Source organism: Mustelus asterias, chromosome 19 (assembly GCF_964213995.1).
Source record: "Mustelus asterias chromosome 19, sMusAst1.hap1.1, whole genome shotgun sequence".
In the NCBI taxonomy this organism is placed as follows: domain Eukaryota; kingdom Metazoa; phylum Chordata; class Chondrichthyes; order Carcharhiniformes; family Triakidae; genus Mustelus; species Mustelus asterias.
Genome location: NC_135819.1, coordinates 54585586 through 54608535, shown reverse-complemented (window position 1 = coordinate 54608535; position 22950 = coordinate 54585586). Strand labels below are relative to the sequence as shown.

General features: G+C 43.7%; 1 protein-coding gene across 1 annotated transcript in view; it reads left to right on the top strand.

The window, feature by feature from the left end:
• The first annotated feature begins 14686 nt into the window (after positions 1-14686).
• The window catches only part of LOC144507489 (protein monoglycylase TTLL8-like), a 74745-nt gene continuing 66481 nt past the window's right edge, over positions 14687-22950 (top strand). The window contains exons 1-4 of the mRNA XM_078234615.1: positions 14687-14752; positions 14960-15077; positions 16078-16164; positions 20473-20552. Coding sequence (XP_078090741.1) covers positions 14687-14752; positions 14960-15077; positions 16078-16164; positions 20473-20552 — 351 coding nt within the window. The remainder of the gene's footprint in view (positions 14753-14959; positions 15078-16077; positions 16165-20472; positions 20553-22950) is intronic.

Here is a 22950-nt window from a genome sequence, read left to right as displayed (position 1 = left end):
ACTTGATTTTTACATCGTTTATAGTGAATGTCTAAGAATGACAAAACTTAAGGTCATTTTGCAAATTGATTTCGAGAAAAAGTTCATTGTTCCTGCAATTTCTGAGTTAATCCAGCTCAAGGCAGTCTCACTTCAGATGTCGAAGTGTTTGTAATGCACCACAAATTTGGACCAAATTGGCGCAGTCAAATCTCATAAGAATTATTTATGTGAGAAATAAAAAATTCATTTTGGAGCAGATAGATAAGGATTATGAGTTGCATTTAAGGTCATTGTTGGAGCCAAAAAAAAGGGGGAGATTTGTGCATATTATTCTGTAGTTTAGCTGAGTTCAGAGCCCTTGATGTGGATACTGGATATTTAGATTGTTAAAACAGCAGATCTCCAGGATCACAATCTCAAAGCTTGATGCGCGTAATTGAATCGGGCATAATTTCGATTACTTACTTTCCTTGCAATAAACTACAATAGAACAAAGAACAAGGAACAGTACAGGACAGGAACAGGCCCTTCGGCCCATTAAGTCTATGCTGACACAGATGCCTCTCTAATCTAATATTTTCTTGCCTCTATGTGGTCCATATCCCTCTATTCCTTGCCTATTCATACATCGACCCAGATGCCTCTTGAACGTTGTTATAGAATCTTCTTCCACCACCTCCTCCGAAAGCGTGTTCCAAGCATTCACCACCCTCTGTGTGAAAAACTTGCCCCTTACATCTCTTTAAACTCTCGCCCTCTCACTTACAACCTATGCCCCCAAGTAATTGACTCTTTGACCCTGGGAAAAAGACTCTGACTATCCACTCTATCCAAACCTGTCATAATCTTGTAAACTCCCATCTGGTCCCCCTCATCCTCCGATGCTCCAATGAAAACAATCCAAGTTTGTTCAACCTTTCTTCATAGTCTATATCCTCCAAACTAGGCAACATCCTGGTAAATCTCTCTTTTCTTATTCGTTCATGGGATATGGGTGTCGCTGGCTGGCCAGCATTTATTGTCCATCCCTAGTTGCCTGAGGGAAGTTGAGAGTCAACCATATTGCTGTGACTTTGGAGTCACATGTTGGCCAGATTTCCTTCCCTAAAGGACGTTAGTGAACCAGATGGGTTTTTCTGACAATCAACAATGGTTTTATAATCATTAATAGATTCTTAATTCCAGATATTTTTTGTTGAATTCAAATTCCACCATCTGCCAGGGTGGGATTTGAACCCCATGACCCAGAACATTAGCTGCGTTTCTGGATTAATAGTCTAGTGATAATACCACTAGGCCATCGCTTTCCCACCACTAGGCCAACACCTGACTACTTCTGCACCTTTTCCAATCCATCAACGTCCTTCCGGTAGTGTGGCGACCAGAATTGCACATAATACTCCAAATGCAACCTAACCAAAGTCTTATACAGCTGTAACACAATTTTCTAATTCCTATACTTAACACCCCGACTGATGTAAATCAGCATGCCATACACCTTCTTAACTACCTTGTTCACCTGAGTTGCCATCTTCAGGGCTCTGTATTGGGACCTCTGCTGTTTGTGATTTATATAAACGATCTGGAAGAAGGTGTAACTGGGGTGATCAGTAAGTTTGCGGACGACACAAAATTGGCAGGACTTGCAGATAGTGAGGAGCATTGTCAGAAGCTACAGAAGGATATAGATAGGCTGGAAATTTGGGCAAAGAAATGGCAGATGGAATTCAATCCTGATAAATGTGAAGTGATGCATTTTGGTAGAAATAATGTAGGGAGGAGCTATACGATAAATGGCAGAACCATAAAGGGTGTCGATACGCAGAGGGACCTGGATGTGCAAGTCCACAGATCCTTGAAGGTGACGTCACAGGTGGAGAAGGTGGTGAAGAAGGCATATGGCATGCTTGCCTTTATAGGACGGGGCATAGAGTATAAAAGTTGGGGTCTGATGTTGCAGATGTATAGAACGTTGGCTCGGCCGCATTTGGAATACTGCGTCCAGTTCTGGTCGCCACACTACCAGAAGGACGTGGAGGCTTTGGAGAGAGTACAGAGGAGGTTTACCAGGATGTTGCCTGGTATGGAGAGGCTTAGTTATGAGGAGAGATTGGGTAAACTGGGGTTGTTCTCCCTGGAAAGACGGAGGATGAGGGGAGACTTAATAGTGGTGTATAAAATTATGAAAGGCATAGATAGGGTGAACGGTGGGAAGCTTTTCCCCAGGTCGGTGGTGATGTTCACGAGGAGTCATAGGTTCAAGGTGAAGGGGGGGAGGTTTAACACAGATATCAGAAGGACATATTTTACACGGAGGGTGGTGGGGGCCTGGAATGCGCTGCCAGGCAAGGTGGTGGAGGCAGACACACTGGGAACGTTTAAGACTTATCTAGACAGCCATATGAACGGAGTGGGAATGGAGGGATACAAAAGAATGGTCTAGTTTGGACCAGGGAGCGGTGCGGGCTTGGAGGGCCGAAGGGCCTGTTCCTGTGCTGTATTGTTCTTTGTTCAGGGAACTGTTAATCTGCATGCTTAGATCCCTCTGTATGCTAATATTTCTAAGGGCTCTACCATTTACTGTATACTTTCCTTCTGCAGTAGTCCTTCCAAATTGCATCATCTCACATTTTAAATTCTATCTACCATTTCTTGGCCAAGGTCACCAACTGATTTATATTCTGCTGTATCCTCTGACAATCCTCCTCACTATCCGCTACTCCCACAATTTTTGTATCATCTGCAGATTTACTAATCAGCCCACCTACTCTTTCCTCCAAATCATTTATATATATATTACAAACAACAAAGGTCCCAGCACTGATCCTGGTGGAACACCGCTTGCCACAGCCCTCCAGTTAGAAAAGTACCCTTCCACTGCTACTCTTTGCTTTCTATGCCCAAGCCAGTTTTGTATCCATTTTACCAGCTCACCTTGGATCCCATATGGCTTCATCTTCTGTATCAGCCTGCCATGACAAACCTTATCAAAGGCTTTACTAAAATCCATGTATACAACATCCACTGCTTGCCCTGGTCAATTTTCTTTTGTCACTTCCTCAAAGAACTCAATCAAGTTTCTGAGACCCGACCTCCCCTTCACAAAACATTGCTGCCTATCACTAATAAGCCTATTCTCTTCCAGATGTGAGCACATCCTGTCCCTAAGAATCTTCTCCAATAATTTCCCCACCACTGATGTAAGGCTCACAGGCCTGTAATTTCCCAGATTGTCTCTTCTGCCCTTCTTAAACAGAGGAACAATGTTAACTACTCTGCAATCTTCTGGTATCTCGCCCGCGGCGAAAAAGGATACAAAGATTTTGGCCAAGGCCTCAGCAATTTCTTCCCTCACCTCTCTCAGTATTCTGGGATAGACCCTATCTGGCCCTGGGGACATGTCCACCTGAACGTTTTCAAAACTTCCAATACCTTCTCCCTTTTTATCTCAACATATCCTAGAATGTCAACATCCTCCTTGCTACACTCACCATCCACCACATCCTTCTCCTTTATGAATACTGATGCAAAGTACTCATTAAGGACCTCACCCACCTCATCTGGCTCCACAAACAAATTCCCTCCACTGTCCTTGAGTGGCCCCACCCTTTCCTTAGCTACCCTCTTCCTCCTTACATATTCATAAAAAGCCTTTGGATTCTCCTTAATCTTGCCTGCCAAGGACCCCTTTTTGCCCTCCTAACTCCCTGTTTAAGCTCTTTCCTGCTATTTTTGTATTCCTCAAGAGCCTTATCCATTTTCAATTTTCTGAAATTTATGTATGCCTCCTTTTTCACTAAGCTCACAATCTTTCTTGTCATCCAGGGTTCCCGAATCTTGCCATCTTTATCCTTCATTTTTACGGGGACATGTTTGTCCTGAATTGTTAACAACGGACTTAAAAGACTCCCACATATCAGATTTGGATTTACCCTCAAATGGCCACCCCCAGTCTACATTCCCTAGCTCCTGCCTAACACAGTCGTAGTTAGCCTTCCCCCAGTTTAGTACTTTCACTCGGGGACTACTTCTATCCTTTTCTACAAGTACCTTGAAATTTATAGAATTGTAATCACTGTTCCCAAAATGGTCCCCTGCTGAGACATCAATCACCTGTCTTTTCCCAGAACCAGGTCTAAGATAGCCCCTTTCCGAGTTGGGCTATCTACATATTGCCTCAATAAGCACTCTTGGACACACTGAACAAACTCTGCCTCATCCAAGCCCCTGGCACTAAAGGAATCCCAGTCTATATTGGGGAAGTTAAAATCATCCAACAACAGCCCTGTTTTTTTTACATCTTCCCATAATCTGCTGACATATCAGTTCCTCCACTTCACACTAGCTGGTGGAGAGTCTGTAGTACAACCCCAACAGTATGATTGCACTGCTCTGTTCCTGTGTTCTACCCATATGGCCTCATTGCATGATCCTACCAAGATGTCCTCCCTCTGTATAGCTGTGACATTCTCCCTAATCAGTAAAGCAATACCCCACCTCTTTTGTCACCCTCTCTATCTCACCTGAAGCATCTAAATCCTAATGCTAAGCTGTCAGTTCTGCCCTTCTTTCATCCAAGTCTCCGTAATTGCCACAACATCATAATTCAATGTAGTAATCCAAGCTTTAAATTTATCCGCCATACTTGTCATACTCCATGCGTTAAAGCAAACACACCTCGGATCATCTATTCTGTCATGTTTTGTACACTCCCCCTGTGTTTTATTTCTTTCAGCCTTACTGGACCCATTCACTGAGTTCTCCACAGTGTCTCTACTCTCTGACCTACTGCTGTGGATCCCAGCCCCCTGCCTTATTAGTTTAAGTCCACCTGAACTGCATGATCAAATCTCCCTGCTAGGATGTTAGTGCCCTTCCAGTTACGATGCAACCTATCCTTATTGCTGGGATTAGGCAGAAGCTTTCCAAATGCATAAGAATTGCCAATGGAATTTGGTTTAATGTTAAACCCCCCTTCTTTACCTTGCAGGGTATATGGAACTTACATAAAATTAGGGATTGGAACTTGCATAAAATTCAGGAATGTAAATAATATAGATAAGACCATAAGACCATAAGACATAGGAGCGGAAGTAAGGCCATTCGGCCCATCGAGTCCACTCCACCATTCAATCATGGTTGATTTCAACTCCATTTACCCGCTCTCTCCCCATAGCCCTTAATTCCTCGAGAAATCAAGAATTTATCAATTTCTGTCTTGAAGACGCTCAACGTCTCGGCCTCCACAGCCCTCTGTGGCAATGAATTCCACAGACCCACCACTCTCTGGCTGAAGAAATTTCTCCTCATCTCTGTTCTAAAGTGACTCCCTTTTATTCTAAGGCTGTGCCCCCGCGTCCTAGTCTCCCCTGTTAATGGAAACAACTTCCCTACGTCCATCCTATCTAAGCCGTTCATTATCTTGTAAGTTTCTATCAGATCTCCCCTCAACCTCCTAAACTCCAATGAATATAATCCCACGATCCTCAGACGTTCATCGTATGTCAGGCCTACCATTCCTGGGATCATCCGTGTGAATCTCCGCTGGACCCGCTCCAGTGCCAGTATGTCCTTCCTGAGGTGTGGGGCCCAAAATTGCTCACAGTACTCCAAATGGGGCCTAACCAGTGCTTTATAAAGCCTCAGAAGTACATCCCTGCTTTTGTATTCCAAGCCTCTTGAGATAAATGACAACATTACATTTGCTTTCTTAATTACGGACTCAACCTGCAAGTTTACCTTTAGAGAATCCTGGACTAGGACTCCCAAGTCCCTTTGCACTTTAGCATTATGAACATAGGAAAGACAGGGAACATAGGAAAGACAGGGAAAAATTACTACTTGTTATGACTGGGTGAAGAGGAGTGAGCTGGCTCCCCTTCATTCAGCCCCCTTTGTTGAATGTAATAAAGATTTTCTTTGTAATTTGCATTCCCTGTAAATGCCTTTTCCAATCCAAATGTCTTTACTTTGTAATGATCAAACCAGGTTTCCTTGAGTCAACGAAAGTTGCTAAAGCTGAGAAAAATAGTTAAATCAATGATACACCCAAACACAGATCTTAGAAGAAAGAAAAGTTAGAGTCCAAATAAGTTAAAAGAAAGTGTAATTCAGTGCTTGTCCTTGAGGTGTAGGTTGTTGAACATTGTGGTCGTTTGAAGTTAGCTGGTTTCATTCAAAATCCTGGAGTTGATTCAAAGTTTAGATCCATGCATCTTGCTGGAGTCAATCTTAGGTTCAGAGAGAGAGAGAGAAAGATTCCTTACTGTTCTCTTCTGCAGTGCATCCAGGTGACTTTGATTTTTCTCTCTTTGTTTTTAGTTTAGCACAGCTAGTTCTTAAACCCCCTGTCTGTACATTCCAAAAAGTAGTTTCACAACACCAGGTTAAGGTCTAACAGGTTTATTTGATATCACAAACTTTTGGAGCGCTCTGAAAGCTCAGGATACCAAATAAATCTGTTAGACTTTAACCTGGTGTTGTGAGACTTCTTACTGTGCTTACCCCAGTCCAACGCCGGCATCGCCATATCATGGATATTTCAAGAAGAGCTTTGATTCACATGTCTTGCATTCATTGTTGTTGAACAAGTATGTACACTCTTGATGATTCATCTCAGAAAGTTTTGACACATTTTAGGATCGTAGGAACTAACAGGAGATGTAGTTATTTCATCCTCCGTGGGAGGGTTTAAATGTCTGTTGGTGCCTGGCTGCTTAGCAATTCTCATTGTCTTGACATAATTACTGTTGATTAAAGTCTAGTATTTTGCAAATTTAATGCCTTCCTTTCAAGGATTGCTTTTTAAGGTGGACCTTGACACCCCCAAGTGTAGAGTTCCATGAGCAACATGTCTGCATTTCAAGCCATATAGTAACTTTCCAGAAGAGATCAATTTACAATCCCAGACAGCCATTTTTGATCAACGTTTTCTCTTTTTGTTTTCAACAGGTCCTCTTCAAACCGTTCAATATGATTTTTGGTTAAATGGTGAAGTTATGGACACATCTCACTCAGTCACAATTTCCCTCATTCTGGCAAACTGCACAGAAGGAGGCCATTTAGCAGATTGAGACCATGCCAGATCGCTGTAAAGCAGATCAGTCAGTCCAACTCCTTGTTCCACTTCCAAGTTTATTTCCCTCAAGTTGTCCTTTTGAAATAATTGACCTTTCCCCCTTACACCACCTTTGTAGGTAGTGAATTTCAGTTCATTGCCACTCATTGCATATGAATGTTCTTCCTCATGTTCTTCTGTATCTCTTACCCAAAACCTTAAATCTGTGTCCACTGGTCTTTAATTCTAATCTTTAAAAATCAGCTAATGGGAACAGCTTTTCAATGTCAATCTTAGCTAAACTTATCATAATCTTATACACCTCCATCAAATCTCCCCTCAAGCTCCTTTGCTTCAGTTAGAATAACACCAGAAAATCCCACCTAACCCTGTAGCTAAAATTCATTTTGCCTGGAACCATTCTGGTAAATCTTCTCATCACCCTCTCAAGGATTATCACATACTCCTGAAGTGCGGTGACTAGAACTGGACACAATACACTAGTTGTGGCAATACGGAACTTCATAAATGTTCAGCATGACATCTCTGTTTTTGCACTCAATACCTCGGTTTATGAAGCCCAAAATCCCATGCTTTGCTAACGACTCTCTCAATGTGTCCTACCACAAAGAGTAGCCTTTATAATTGTAGGCATTTTGCTACATAGGCAAACGCAGCAGCCATTTTACACACAGCAAGAACCCAAGATACAGCAATGTGATGAATTGACTTATTAATATGCATTTGATAATGTTGGTTGAAAGGAGACCATTGCCCAGGTCACCAGGAAACTTCCTGCTCTTCTTGGAATAGTGGAGTCAGGACCTCAGTTTAACATGTTACCTGAATATGTCCGTATGTATGTCAGTATAGTACTTTCTTAGTGTTGTGCTGAAATGCTGGCTAATATTTTGTACTTAATTTCTTTGATTTGATTTGATTTATTAGCGTCACATGTATTGGGATAGTGTGAAAAATATTGTTTCTTGCGTGCTATACAGACAAAGCATACTGTTCACAGAGTATGTAGGGGAGAAGGAAAGGAGAGGGTGCAGAATATAATGTTACAGTCATAGCTAAGGTGTAGAGAAAGAACCACTTATATATGATAAGTCCTTTCAAACATCTGATGGCAGCAGGGAAGAAGCTGTTCTTGAGTCGGATGGTACATGACCTCAGACTTTTGTATCTTTCCCAATGGAAGATAGTGGAAGAGAATTTGTCCGGAGTGCAAGGGGTCCTTGATTATGCTGGCTGCTTGTGGGCGGGGGTGCGGGCGCAGAAGGGAACGGAAGGGTTTGATCCCATAACGTTTTCTTAATCAAGCTGACACTTAAATGAATAAACTTAGAAAGAGGAAACACAAACTGCAAGATGAGAAATGAGACATTTCAAACCTGAACAAAATTGGGCCATTTAATTTACTGACTTTCCAGTTTGGTCCCATCAGACATCTTGGATGACTATTTGCTTATTTAATAGAGAATAAGTATCTTTCTATGTTTCTGTGCTACTAAATATACATAATGACCTGGCATATGTTTCCTTGCAGGCAGTGGACAGCCAAATACTTTCACTTACAGCATTCGGAGTAATGAAGGTAGATTTATTTGTAACTTTAGTTTCGAAGGAGCACAGGTAGATAAGATTGTCGGAATAAGAAAAGATTTTCTGCCATTTCAGTATGTTCTGTCTGGGCCTGCTTCAGCTCCTGCTCTGTTCACTGTTAATTTTTTTCTCAAATCCAAACTCATTCTCTTCCACGTCTTGCTGAGTTAATCCATTATTTTACCTGTCTTGTATTAAGCGGTATTGGGCAGCACGGTGGCACAGTGGTTAGCACTGCTGCCTCACAGCGCCACGGACCTGGGTTCAATTCCCGGCTTAGAACATTACAGCGCAGTACAGGCCCTTTGGCCCTCGATGTTGCGCTGACCTGTGAAACCAATCTAAAGCCCATCTAACCTTGGGTCACGGTCTGTGTGGAGTCTGCCCATGTCTACGTGGGTTTCCTCCGGGTGTTCCGGTTTCCTCCCACAATCCGAAAGATGTGCTGATTAGGTGCATTGGCCATGCTAAATTCTCCCTCAGTGTACCTGAACATGTGCCAGATGCTGTGGTGACTTGGAGATTTTCACAGTAACTTCAGTGCAGTGTCAATGTAAGCCGACTTGTGACACAAATTTAAAAAAAGCTGATGTTTCACTGGAGCACAAACAGAAGCAGTAACAGATTATCGGGAGAGACTTGGATGCTGCTGAATCTGAATAGAATTGCAGCGAAGAAATTGTTTCATTCATTTTGTTCATAACACAAAAAATTTGCCTCAATAATGAAGCTTTCCCTATACACCTATTTCTATCAAACAAGCAATGGGTTACCTGAAATTCTGAATATTAGATCTTTAAAGTTATGAATAAGGTAAAGACACACTGGAATTAATGGAAACACTTTGTTCATTGTAAAGGAATTCTTAAGTACTTGATGCAGTTCCAATCCAGGTCTTGGGTTGAGTCTAGTAACCACTGGGGAATAGAGTCAGTTCAGGTTCCACAATGGGGAGGGTATAATTTGTTTCAACAGCAGAACTGCTTTTACACAGAAATCTGCATCTAGACTCACCTCATTAAGAACATAACTTAAGAGCTAGGAGCAGGAGTAGGCATCTGGCCCCTCGAGCTTGCTCCGCCATTCAATAAGATCATGGCTGATCTTTTCATGGACTCAGCTCCACTTACCTGCCCGCTCACCATAACCCTTAATTCCTTTACTGTTCGAAAATACATCTATCCTTGCCTTAAAAACATTCAATGAGGTAGCCTCAACTGCTTCACTGGGCAGGGAACTCCACAGATTAAAAAGACATGGCCCGCATTTTATAATAATAGGCAAAAAGTTTGGTGTTGATATGTTGTCTTACAGCAAATTAAATGGCATACGGGATGGTGGTGTAATGAGTAATCCAGAGGACCAGGCTAATGCTCTGGCACGACACATGTTCAAATCCGAGCATGGCAGCTGGTGGAATTTAAATTCAATTCATAAATAAAATCTGTGATTGAAATCCAGGCGGTGATTTTCATCCTCAAGCCCGGTAGGGGGAGTTGAGAAAATTCTGTCGGCCTCAGGAGAAAATGCCCACCCAAGTGGGTTCTTCACTGCTGGGGGTGAGGGGGGAGGGAAGGGGGAGGAGCAGGAATGGGCTGGAGTTGGGCCTGCTGACCTGGGAAGAAGTGCAGAGGAAGCCAGAGGGGCTGGCTGGTACATGTGGTGCATCTGGGATCGTGTCAGACTCCCTACTTGTATGGAGATCCAGGCAATCTTATGGTAATGAGCTTCATACCCTTTCTGGGCATGAAGCTGTTCTCACCAGTAAAACAGGGCCAGGACCAATGACCACTCACGCCATCTTCCTGGCCCATCATGCTGATCGATGGACATGGCAAGCTGGTAAAATCACAGTGCAAATCTATGATTCCAGGTGTGCTGTGAGGCATTCTATTGCAAGTTTCTTTTTTGTGAAGGATACGTGATTGTGGACCCCTTTAAAGTCAAATTCCTCAGTATCTATGAGTGCTTGGTTCACACGGTAGTGAATGCCTTGCACTGCATGATAATGTAACATGTGGCACCTATCATAGAATTCTACAGTGCGGAAGGAGGCCATTTGGCTCATCGAGCCTGCACCGACAACAGTTCCAGACAGGCCTATTCCCGTACCCCATGCATTTACCCTGCCAGTCTTCCTGATACTAAGGGGCAATTTATCATGGCCAATCAACCTAACCCACACATCTTTGGAATGTGGGATGAAATCGGAGCACCTGGAGGAAATCCATGCAGACACGGGGAGAACATGCAGACTCCACACAGACAGTCGTGACCCAAGGTCAGAATTGAACCCAGGTCCCTGGCATTGTGAGGCAGCAGTGCTAACCACTGTGCCACCGTGCTGCCCTAAGTCATGCCAATGCCAGACACATTATTCTCCTAATTTGCAATGACAAAGGTGACAGTGGAAACAACAAAATCATGCCAAAAAGGCCAGGAAAATAATGACTGCCACAAATGATGGTAAATTCACGTCACAAGTTCCTGTTTATTTGGCACCAGTCAATGTAGAAGGCCTGTTACTTCACCAGGACAACCTGGGGTAATAATTGATTAGCATTTAATTTAAAAGTTTGATGAAACATATTTACATAAGATTAAATATCTAATTCCCAACTTTTGGTCACAACATTAATTTATAAAGAACAAAGATATTCTCCTTCAAAGGTATATACAACAAACTTCATTAGTCAATCTATCAGTATGGGGGAAATCTTCTCTAATATGTAATTTAATCTATTAATTGTATGCTTGTGACTGCATTCTCACCTGTTGGGGTTAGTTTCAGCAGTTTTCTTTAAGTTAGCTTTTGAATGTATAACAAGAATCCTTGCTACTGCTATTAATCAGTTTCCATATTTTGTTTTATTCGTTAAGGGGTGCGAGCATTGCTGGCAAGACCAGCATTTGTTACCTGTCCCTAATTGTCCTTGAGAAGGTGGTGGTGAGCTGCCTCTTGAACTGCTGCACTCCATTTGGAAAATAAAGAAAAAAATTGCTTCTGTTTATTGTTTCATAACTTGCTGTCTCGGTCGTTACAACAGCTGATAGGAAATAAATCACCTCACAATTGGAATATATGAATGAGCACCCACTACTGTTTGTCTGATGCTCAGGTCAGAGATTCCAGGATGAATTCTACCATCCAAGGGAATCAGAGCGGGCGAGGGGTGGATCATGGAAAGGTCCATTGGGTGGGACTTTATGGTTTTGGGACGAGCACGGCAGGAAAATCCCGGCCTCCATGTTAAAGAGTAATTTAAAGGTTTGGATGGAAACAGTGGCCTCTTTGTTGTAGCCAACTTCTTCCCTTCCCAATTTTCATTAAACACAGATGGAAGAGTAGTTTGGAAAAGATTAACAGCTGTCTATCAATTCCACTCCTAAGAGTGTTTCAGGTACAAAGTCAGAATTCGGCTCCCTGATTGGACAGGCAATCATTACCTCAATCAGGGAGCTCATACTCCAAGAGGCCAACCTCACGTGCTGGTAAAATTCTCGGGTGGCCTTCCTGCTGCCTTTCTGCCTATCTCTGACCTGTGCATTACCTTACATGGGGTGGGTGAGACATGTGCACAGCTGATTAAGCCCTGAAGTGGTTGATTCCTGCCATTTTGAGGCTAGCGAGGGGAGTTCATGAACCTGGAAGGGCCACGAGGAAAGCCTAGCAGATCACCCTGCTCAGGCCTCGAACATGAAAGTGGGTGTGGTGGGGTTGGGGTGGGGGGGGAGGGGGGGGGGGTGGGGGGGGGAGGGGGGGGGTGTGTGGCAGTTGGTGGGCAGCACCCTCAAGTCTCTCCTTTTCAGATTGGGCATTCACACCCAAGGTCTGCACCCTGTGCATTATCCTCCCTCCCCTGGACTCTCCTTCAAGAGTACTGCCCCCTCTCCGCACTCTTTTTGTATATCACCCCCCCCCCCCCCCCAAGCCGCCACCCCCTGAAATACCCTGCCAAGCCGCCACCCCCTGAAATACCCTGCTCTTACCAGGTTCTAAACTCAGGGTCTCAGGGCTGGATTTTGCAGGTCGTCATGATCCCTGCTCCCTCCACCCGCCACCCCACCCCCTCCCCACCCCTGGCCATTGGATGGCCACCATTGACAAACAGTGGCAGCCATGTTGACCATCTACATGACGCACTGCAGGAACTTAGGCAGCACCTTCCAAACCCAATACCACTACCATCTAGAAGGACAAGAGCAGCAAATACCTGGGAATACCACATCCTGCAGGTTCCCCTCCAAGACATTCAGCATCCTGACTTGGAAATATATCACCGCCATTCTTTCACTGTTGTTGGTGGGCACTGTTGGGACTGCAGGCTGTCGCCAATGGAAATTGTCCCTGGAGCTGAACAACAGGCTAAGTGGGGAGGGGAAGGATTTCACCGGGTCAGCTTGCTAGACTCTGTCAAAGGCGGGAGTTCGGGGGAGAGGTGGGTTTGATATGCCAGAGTGGGAGGGTAAAGGAGGACATGTGATATTGGGAGGGGGCGGTGCTTCCAATGAGTAGATGGGACCCGGTCCCCCTTATCAGCCCATCCTGCGCAGCTAAATCTGCCAGGCAACTCGCTTGGCGTGAGCCCACTCCCTGCCCTGGCGAGGGTAGGATGAGGCCTTGGTGGCCATTAATTGGCAACTTAAGAGCCTCAGTAGACCACAGGACGGGCAGGTTGGCCATAAAATTTCATACAAGTTGGGAAAGATGGAAGGCACAGTGATTAGCACTGCTCCCTCACAGCTCCAGGGACCCGGTTTCGATTCCCAGCTTGGGTCACTGTCTGTACGGAATCTGCATGTTCTCCCCGTGTCTGCGTGGGTTTCCTCCAAGTGCTCCAGTTTCCTCCTGCAGTCCGAAAGATGTGCTGGTTAGGTGCATTGGCCATGCTAAATTCTCCCTCAGTGTACCCGAATAGGTGCCAGAGTGTGGCGACTAGGGGATTTTCACAGTAACTTCATTGCAGTGTTAATGTGAGCCTACTGGTGACACTAATTTTAAAAAAATAAAGCCAACCATCTGAAAATCGCTACTCCATTTCTTGCTATGCCAGCTGAAGTTCTCGCTGACCGGATGTTCTTCAGGAATCTCACCTGAATTATTTGATTCCTTGCAGGTTTTGTCCTCCAGAAAGTTCACAATAAAATTTTTTCGAGGGTGACCTAAATAAGTAAAAACTTGCATCAAAATTGCTCTCTTTTATGAAAATAAAGGTCTACAGATTGGCTGTCATGACTAATTCACTTCTTATTGCTGGTCTGTGTCGATAGTAATATTTTAGCCTAGGAAGCTACATTCAGTACAATAAATCTTTTTATCTTTGTCGACAGAAAATATCTCAAAATGTTCAGCTGAGCAGAGGTTGGAACTGGTCACATTGCTAGCAAATACAGCAGTCCAGGTAGCGGCAAATTGCCTAAACCTTAGAATTCAGTGACTTAAGTTGAAGAGGAGGAGGTCTTGTGACACAGTGAGTAGTGTCTCTGCCTCTGAGCTGGGTTCGAGTCCCACTCTGGGACTTGATGGTGCGTTTATAATGTGGCCAGAAAGGTTGAGTATTAACTTGTGAATCCTTCCAAAATACGCCAATGGCGTATTTTGGAAGGATTCACAAGTTAATACTCAGTAAGAGTGGGAGCGATTTCTGGTCAGCCCTGTGATGGAATTAAATTGGAGCCTACAACACCACTAACCATAGGTCCAGTCTACAGCATTGAGGGACCATATGCTGAATGGTGGTATTGCCTCAGGTGGCCCTGGCCTTTCCCTTCACTGCCCTGCACTGCTCTTCTGGGGGGCCACCATCTGTCCATCCTACGGTCTTCCCCCTATTCACTGCTGGAGCACCTCCACACTGGAATTTAACAATCTAGGAACCCTGTGCCCTGCCCTCTTTGACATTCCTGCATTCTAAAATGTACGCCTTGCTCGCACAATAAAACCTTGTTTTCTGGTTCCTTTTCAAGCTGTAGCAGAACTCCAGCAACATGTGGCTTCCTGCCCCTGTAGAGATGAGATATCAGTGAAATATCTTTACAATGCCTGGAGTTCCCCTGAATAATGATATTGACTATGGAAATCAAACCAGGGTCAGCGCTGGTGCGGTAATCCACTTACCACATTTCAGCATTGTTCCGCACAGGAAAATCCAAGCTTCTTCTCCGAATTCCAGTTCAGTTGTGATTCAACATGTCTTATTTGCATGCACATTTCTTGTCGCAACAATTAATGCATGTGGAGTACTTCAGATTTCTGGGAGATTTGATGAGACACTGTGCAACTGGGAGCCTTTCCTTCTTTCATTTTCACAGGAAAAGAAGATTTTCACAATCATTGGCTACTACCCGGTGATTAGAGCAAGCCTCAGGAAGAGGGGCTGGGCAGAAAGGATATTTCCACCGTTAAAGAAATTGGAGCAGAGAATTGGAGGTGAGGATGGTATAGCCGACAAATCACAATCGGGCACTTGAAGGGATTGCAAGCACAGAGTAGGGGATAGAACATTGCATCCCTGATCCTTTAATAAGTGTTCCCTTTGGGCCTGGCTTCCCTCTTGTCACCAATCACTTCAATTACTTTGACCTCATTTTTATTGCAGGAACTGTTGGAAATCATGTGAAATTTCAAGATTTACTCTTAGCGTGTCACAGAATACGCAAGAACAGCCGGAGTGTCAGGCTCGTTTCAAGCATTCAGTGGTCATCATCTTAATACACTGGCAACTATTTTAGGATAACGCAGTTTAACAATCATACTTCCCAGGTTAAAAAAAAACTAATTGATCTAAAGGTCAATATTAACACAATGCAAAATCAAAATTGGTCTGATTAACCCTTTAGTCACAATGCTGGTGGTTTCCAACAGATGGCCATTCACTGCTTGAATGGAAAACGGTGGCTAGCAACAGAAAAATCAGTGTGAGGGGTGAGAGGCAGGTATCTCACTGATGCATAAGGACCATTCCTATGCAATTTCAAAGTGGGCCTACAAATGGGCAAGTAACCTGTCCACCTGAAACAGATGAGAAAAGAAGCTTCGCAATGAGAGGGGAGAGATACAAAAGGCTCCAGGGGGTGGTGAGTGTCTGGAACAAGCTGCCAGAGGTTGTAATAGAGGCGGGTACAATTTTGTCTTTTAAAAAGCATTTAGACAGTTACATGGGTAAGATGGGTACAGAGGAATATGAGCCAAATGCGGGCAATTGGGACTAGCTTAGGGGTTTAAAAAAAGGGCGGCATGGACAAGTTGGGCCGAAGGGTCTGTTTCCATGCTGTAAACCTCTATGATTCTATGCAAATTGGGATCTTTGGACGTCTACAATTTTGAGCCAAACTATTGATTATAACTTTCTCCATATTGAAATGTCACATGATTCAGATGTGTTTGCTACTTCTGCTAACTAACTCTTAAATTAACCTGACTTTTGCAGTTAATTCGGACTTCAATCGCCTGAGCATTAGGAAGTGGGTTACAAAACAATTAACAAGGCGTGACAAGAAACGGGATAGTCAAGCAGGTAAGAATAAGGGAAGAGTCTGTAATGAATTTCATTGCAGCCTATTGCCATTTCTGTTTTGTAGAAGTCGCATAACACATTAAAAAAAATCAAATATCAATGTTCTTCGTGTGAATGGACTTACAGAGTACCCCCCATCCTAACCTCCAGGCTAGCCCCCTGGCCTGACCTCACAGACCCCAATAAATGGACTTAAGGAGCCTCTCTGAATGGACTTACAGACCCCCGCAAGGCCAATCACAGACCCCGACAGCTACCCTCTTCTTGGTTCCCCACTGGCCCTCCCAAAGCTATCGGGTGTCCTCTCTCCCCTTGGTGAATAGTGGTGACAAGCACAATCACCTCCAGCCTCCCTCCTGGAGGTCAGGTTTCCATTTTGCAAATAGTGATGTTACGCTGGGTGGTTGGAAAGGTACCATGAGGGCAGAAGATGCCACATGATGCCCGCCAATGAGATGGTAATGCATGCAAATCAGACTCGTGCCTTCCTGGACATGAACGTGATCACATCATTGGAGGGAGGCTGGGATGATCACAAACCAAAATGTTGCCATCAACAATCATGTTTTTGGCATCTTGCGAGATTTAGCGGCCATTATGGGAATTGCGTCCACTGCTAATGCGGCTGTTAAATCGTGGCCTACCAACCTGAAACGCATCATGGGGATCGTGTGGAAGAGCTCTCTGGACCACCTCTGTCTTCAGTTTTTCTTCCCCCTTCTGCAGAGAAGCACTTAGCCCAGCAGTGAAATATTTGTGACTAAGATTGGAAACTCAACATATAGAAGAGTTCAGGTGTGAATCCACATGCTACCACTACGTGGCTCTAGACAACCACAGCCTTGCTTCAAGGAAGACCTACAATTAATATTCCTTTGTAAAGATTTCTCGGAGGTGTACTGAAAACTTAACTACCTGGTGAAAGATTCTGTACTATATGCCAAAAGATTCTTGTTGTTTGTTGGTTTACCTTCGTGCGAAAGTGCACCTGTAACAAAAAAAACATAGGATTTCTGAATTTCCACACAATGAGTTCTGCTATATTTGTGCTGATGCAAGATGATGCATTCATTGGTGATTTGAAGAATTGTTTACATCTGTGTTCTGTGGGTCAGCAAATGTACACATGACTTGTAGGATTGGAGACCAATGTCTGATCAGGACAGGTTTTTTTTATTTGTTCATGGGACACGGGCTTCGCTAGCTGGCCAGCATTTATTGCCCATTCCTCGTTGCCCTTGGAGGGCAGTTGAGAGTCAACCACATTTCAGTGGGTCTGGAGTCAAATGTAGGCCAGACTGGGTAAGGACGGCAGATTTCCTTCCCTAAATGAAGGGTCCCCAGAACATTAGCTGAGTTTCTGGATTAATAGTCTAGCGATAATACAACTAGGTCATCAGTAGACTCTTAATTCCAGATTTTTAAAAATTGAATTCATATTTCACCATTTGTCGTGGAGGGATTTGAGCCTGGGTCCTCAGAACATTAACTGAGTTTCTGGATTAATAGTCTACTGATAATACAACTAGGCCATCGCTTCCATGGTAAGATAATAAAGCTAAAGTCGCCATAGTCTCAGATGATCATAGGCTGCTCTCCCCTTTGACAGGGAGAGCTGACTGGTGATGACTTAACCTGAGTGTCACCACACCTCAGGTGAGGGGCAAGGTTGAGAAGGTGGGGCCTTCATGAATAACCTCAGCCGGTACAGGATTTGAACCCACGCTGTTGGCGTTATTCAGTATCACAAACCAGCTGTCCAGCCAACTGAGCTAACTGACTCACCCCTGACTAACTCTCCCTTTTCCTCCTCTGGCAAGCTGAGCTCTGATACACTTTTCATCTTGTAAAATGAAAAGCCGCAAATAAAAGCCTTCACAATGCACTCTGGTTAAGTGGTCAGTAATTTGGGATCATGCACATCACCTTCGCCTTCACTAGCAGAAATTACTTGCATGTTTCTTTCTCTTTATTCATTCGTGGGACATGAGTGTTATTGACGAGGCCAGCATTTATTGCCCATCCCTAGTTGCCCTTGAACTGAATGGCTTGCTATGTTCAACCCTAAAGCCAATTTGTCCACTTAACAGGGAGATATCATCACTTCATTCAACCTCAGTCTTGTTGTAGGCCAAACAGGCACACAAAACTGTGAGGAGCGAGCCACCAGACAGTTACCATTCTGGGAATGCCCAGCCTCAGGCCTTCCCATATCTCTATGGATGGAAAAGCCATTCACTTAACATATTGGTTCATTGGTTATTAGTAGGTGGAAGATCTTTCTCTACACCTTAGCTATAACTGTAACACTACATTCTGCACCCTCTCCTTTCTTCTCCTCCATGTACTCTATGAACGGTATGCTTTGTCTGTATAGCGCGCACAAAACAATACTTTTCACTGTATCCCAATACATGTGACAATAGGAAATTAAATCAAATCAAAAACAAGTGTGGAACACATTTATTGTTAGGATGTGACGAATCAAACCATTGATGGGGGCTTTTCCCTGTCCTAGATACTTTTGCAATATATTGATAATCAATAAAAACATAATGCCAACATTTTATTGTTATATTTACTTGTAATGCAGAGGATTGCGGCAGCTTATATCTCACATTTAGCACCATTAAAGGGATGTTATTATCCCCATAAAATGACAGGTATGTTATTCTCCCTGGTGTTTGTAACCAGAGATGCCTGGTGATATTGTTTCAGCAGCAAACATTCTTTCACCAAAAAAAAGCTATTAAAAGTTTTTCAAAGTCCCTTCAATACATTGGAGTGGTTTGATATATAATCCGTTTGCTACAAAGTAAAGTAAAGTTCATTTATTGGTCACAAGTAGGCTTATATTAACACTGCAATGAAGTTACTGTGAAAATCCCCTAGTCGCCACAATCCGGCACCTGTTCGGGTACACTCGGGGATAATTTAGCATGACCAGCATGTCTTTCGGACTGTGGGAGGAAACCGGAGCGCCCGGAGGAAATCCACACAGATACGAGGAGAACGTGCAAACTCCACACCGACAAAGCAAGCATTGCTGGCAGTAAGAATGCTTTTTATAGTGTGGGAGTTTTTGTTTATGGATATACCATTCCTGGAAAGTGAACTGCACCAGGATGGTATCATTCCCGTATATCATTAAATGAATTTCTTTTGAGGAACAGATAGAAATCCGCAAACGTTGTTGTTTCAGATACCTGTATTCTCTACTTTTTGTAGATAGTATCATAAATTTTATTTATTGGTGTCACAAGTAGGCTTACATTAACACCATAATGAAGTTACTGTGAAAATCCCCTAGTCACCACATTCCGGCACCTGTTTGCGTACACTGAGGGAGAATTTAGCATGGCCAATGCACCCTAACCAGCATGTCTTTCGGACTTTGGGGGGGAAACCAGAGCACTCAGAGGAAACCCAAGCAGACATGGTGAGAACATGCAAACTCCACACAGACAGTGGCCCAAGCCGGGAATCGAACCCAGGCCCCTAGCGCTGTTAGACAGCAGTGCTAACCATTGCGCCACCGTGCTGCCCATATGGGTAGGGAGAAGGATTATTACTGGAATTGCAACATTTCTACTGGAAACAAGAACAGGCTTGCAACATAATTGAATATGCTTAGATAAAGCTGAGCTCAAAGTAATAGTTATTAATGGTAGAGAACAAAGTAAATGTCCCTGCCTTGGAGTAAGGCAAACAAACTTGATGCATTATCATAGATTCCCTACAGTGCAGAAAGAGGACATTCGGCCCATTGAGTCTGCATCAATTCTCTGACAGAGCATTTCACCAAGGCCACCCCTCCCCCACCCTATCCCTGCAACCCTCACACATTTATCCTGGTAATCCCTCTAACCTACAGATCTTGGCACACTAAATGGCAATTTAGCATGGCTAATCCACCTAATCTGCACATCTTTGGATTGTTGGGGGAAACCGGAGCACCCGGAGGAAACCCACGCAGACATGGTGACAACGTGCAGACTCCACGCAGACAGTTCCCCAAGGCCGGAATTGAACCCGGGTCCCTGGCGCTGTGAGGCAGCAGTGCTAACCACTGTGCTGCCCAAAAGGAGAGTCTCTTAATGTTAAATAGTCTCCTAATGTTAGTGATGGAAATTCCATACATTATACTTTCAGAATTCCCTGCTTGCCAGCTCAGCAGCAAAGGCAAGTATAGAGTTAGGAATGGAGGAAAAATAATCAGTTAGCGAGCCATTCGCAATTAAGACAATTGTAACTCGAGATGCCTTCATGTTAAGAATTCCACTAATTTACTTCATGTTTTTATATTAGATGATGAGTCTTTGAAGCTTCAAGAAGAGGAGGAATCCCATTTTAACTTCAATTGTATAAACAACATCCATCATTTAGTGGTACGGTAAAGATACAACCTGTTTAACAATATTTTATGCTGCTATCTAGATGAAGCTATTAAATAAAATCTTTTCAATATTAGGAAAAGGTTTTCAAATTTAGAAGGGATGGAAAGGTGATTTGCTGCCAGTGACGTGACAGGGTATTTGTTGAAATAGCTCTCCTGTGATATCCAAGAATGCCTCTTCTTTTTTGACTGTGGAGAAACTCTCTTCCCTCTGCCAATGAACCCAATGCTATTTTACAATGCCTGCATCATGGAAAAGCTGGTTAAATCTCACTTGTTGGCATTACAAAGTGCTTGTATTGACTTACGAAGCACCCCCCAATTAGTAAATACACTTTATGCAAACTTACAGACTTGGAAAGTTCCAACTTCCGTTCCCCCTGGCTCTATATCAAAGACAATTAATTAATTTACCTGTTTGGTGGCATTACGTGTTAGGAAAGCACGGCAGGAAAATCTGAATGGAACAGCGGATGTTGTTCCTTGTTGAACATCCCAATTTTCCAGAGGGGTTCTAATGCATGCATTAAGCCTTTTATTAGCATGTTGAAGAGCCTGTTTTAGATGGCCACCTTAAATATCGGAATATGATCGGAGTCCAATGCACCATTGGATGTTTCTCCGGTATCTTGAAGCAGACAGTGTAACCCTGAAAAATTAACCATTGTTAGTGCTCTTTTCCCTCCGTAAAATGGATGCATTTCAAATAGGTGCGACAACATGATTGTTTCCCACACCGAGTGTTGTGAAACAATGGCTTGCATTTTCAACCACTATTGTGTCCCAATACAGGTGGAAAGAAATGAAGAGACTTATGATCGTGTCCTTGTGTTGACTTGATTTTTCATTCTGCCACATACATACTTTCTCTTCTCTTTTCTTGGTTCTACTTCCCACACAGACTGCCAGCTTGGGGCAGAAATGGAAGATTCCCAAAGACCTTTCTGAGGGGAGAGGACCTAAACTGGGCACCTCTCCCTCCTTTTATTCCAGGTTCCCCTTCACTTGATTGGACATTGGCTCAGTCTAAAATAATGTATTTCAAATGCCTCTCCAATTTCCGGGGCCCAGTGCTCCTTTAGCCTGGGCCTCCTCTGCTTCTTTGGGTGTTGCAGGAAGGATTGTTAGAATCCCCACTGATTGTAAAGGTGGGCTCCAGATGTCAAGGGCCTTCCCTGCATACATTGTGACCCCCCTCCCCTCCCCTTATCTCCACTCACAACCCAGAGAAATAGACCTGGGTCAGGACAAAGTCAAAAGTTGGGACAAGGGCAATCCAGGTTAATGTATTCATAAAAGTCAGGCAGAGAGAGTCACTTTAATCTAATAAGGAAGGCTGAATCGTTTCATTTAGATATATCAAAGGTCTAAACCACACATGCATTTACAATTCTTAGTAAACACTGCAGAATTGGCACCTTCAGATTCTCGTGTTTGTAAGTCAGAAAGATGGGAGACATCATGTGGCAATTAACCTTTGCTCTCTTGGACAGGCCTTCAGGTGTGCATTGCATTGGGGATATCTGAAGCAGGACTGCAAGGACTTTTTGGTGTTGATACCATCCAACCTGTCCCATCTCTTTATCTTAAGTTAGCAAGGAAAGGAATGCCTGCAAGAATCAGATGGTGGAACCTACTGGTAGAATCTAGCAATTGACCAAAAAGGGCAGAGACCAATTGTATCATCATCTGGTGCACAAACTGTGTGCCTGCCAAATTGTGCCAGTCATTTACTCCCAGTGGGGGTTACATGTCAAGGCTCTGTCATCAAGTGAGTTACCATTTGAACTTATTAACAAATACTACATTAAATAATGGGTGGCACAGTGGTTAGCACCGCTGTCTCACAGCACACCAGAATCCAGGTTCAATTCTGGCCTGGGGTCTTCTGTGTGGGTTTCCTCTAGATGCTCACACGTTCTATAGACATGCGAGGAAGATGGATTGGCCACACTAAACTGCCCCTTAGTTTGTCTGTGTGAATGTGACTGTACTTGATGGTGGTGTAAAGCGTTTCAAGCGATGAACTCCTGCCAATTAACTACTAAATCAGATGAAAGTCTGACCTATGCACTGTCAAGGTGCGGAAAGGTTGAAAGAGACATTAAAAAATAGGAACAACAAGAGAAAAAGCAAGAAAATCTCAGCAGGTCTGACAACATCTGTGGAGTGAGAATAGAGCCAACGTTTTGAGTCTGGATGACCCTTCATTGTGGCTTTGAACGTTAGCTCTGTTCTCTCTCCACAGTTGCTATCAGATCTGCTGAGGTTTTTCAGCATTTTCTGTTTTTGTTTCAGATTCCAGTACCCGCAGTAATTTACTTTTATTTAAATAATAGGATTTGAGCCAGGTGAGGTGGAATGTTCATGGTCTGTGGAAATGTGGGCCT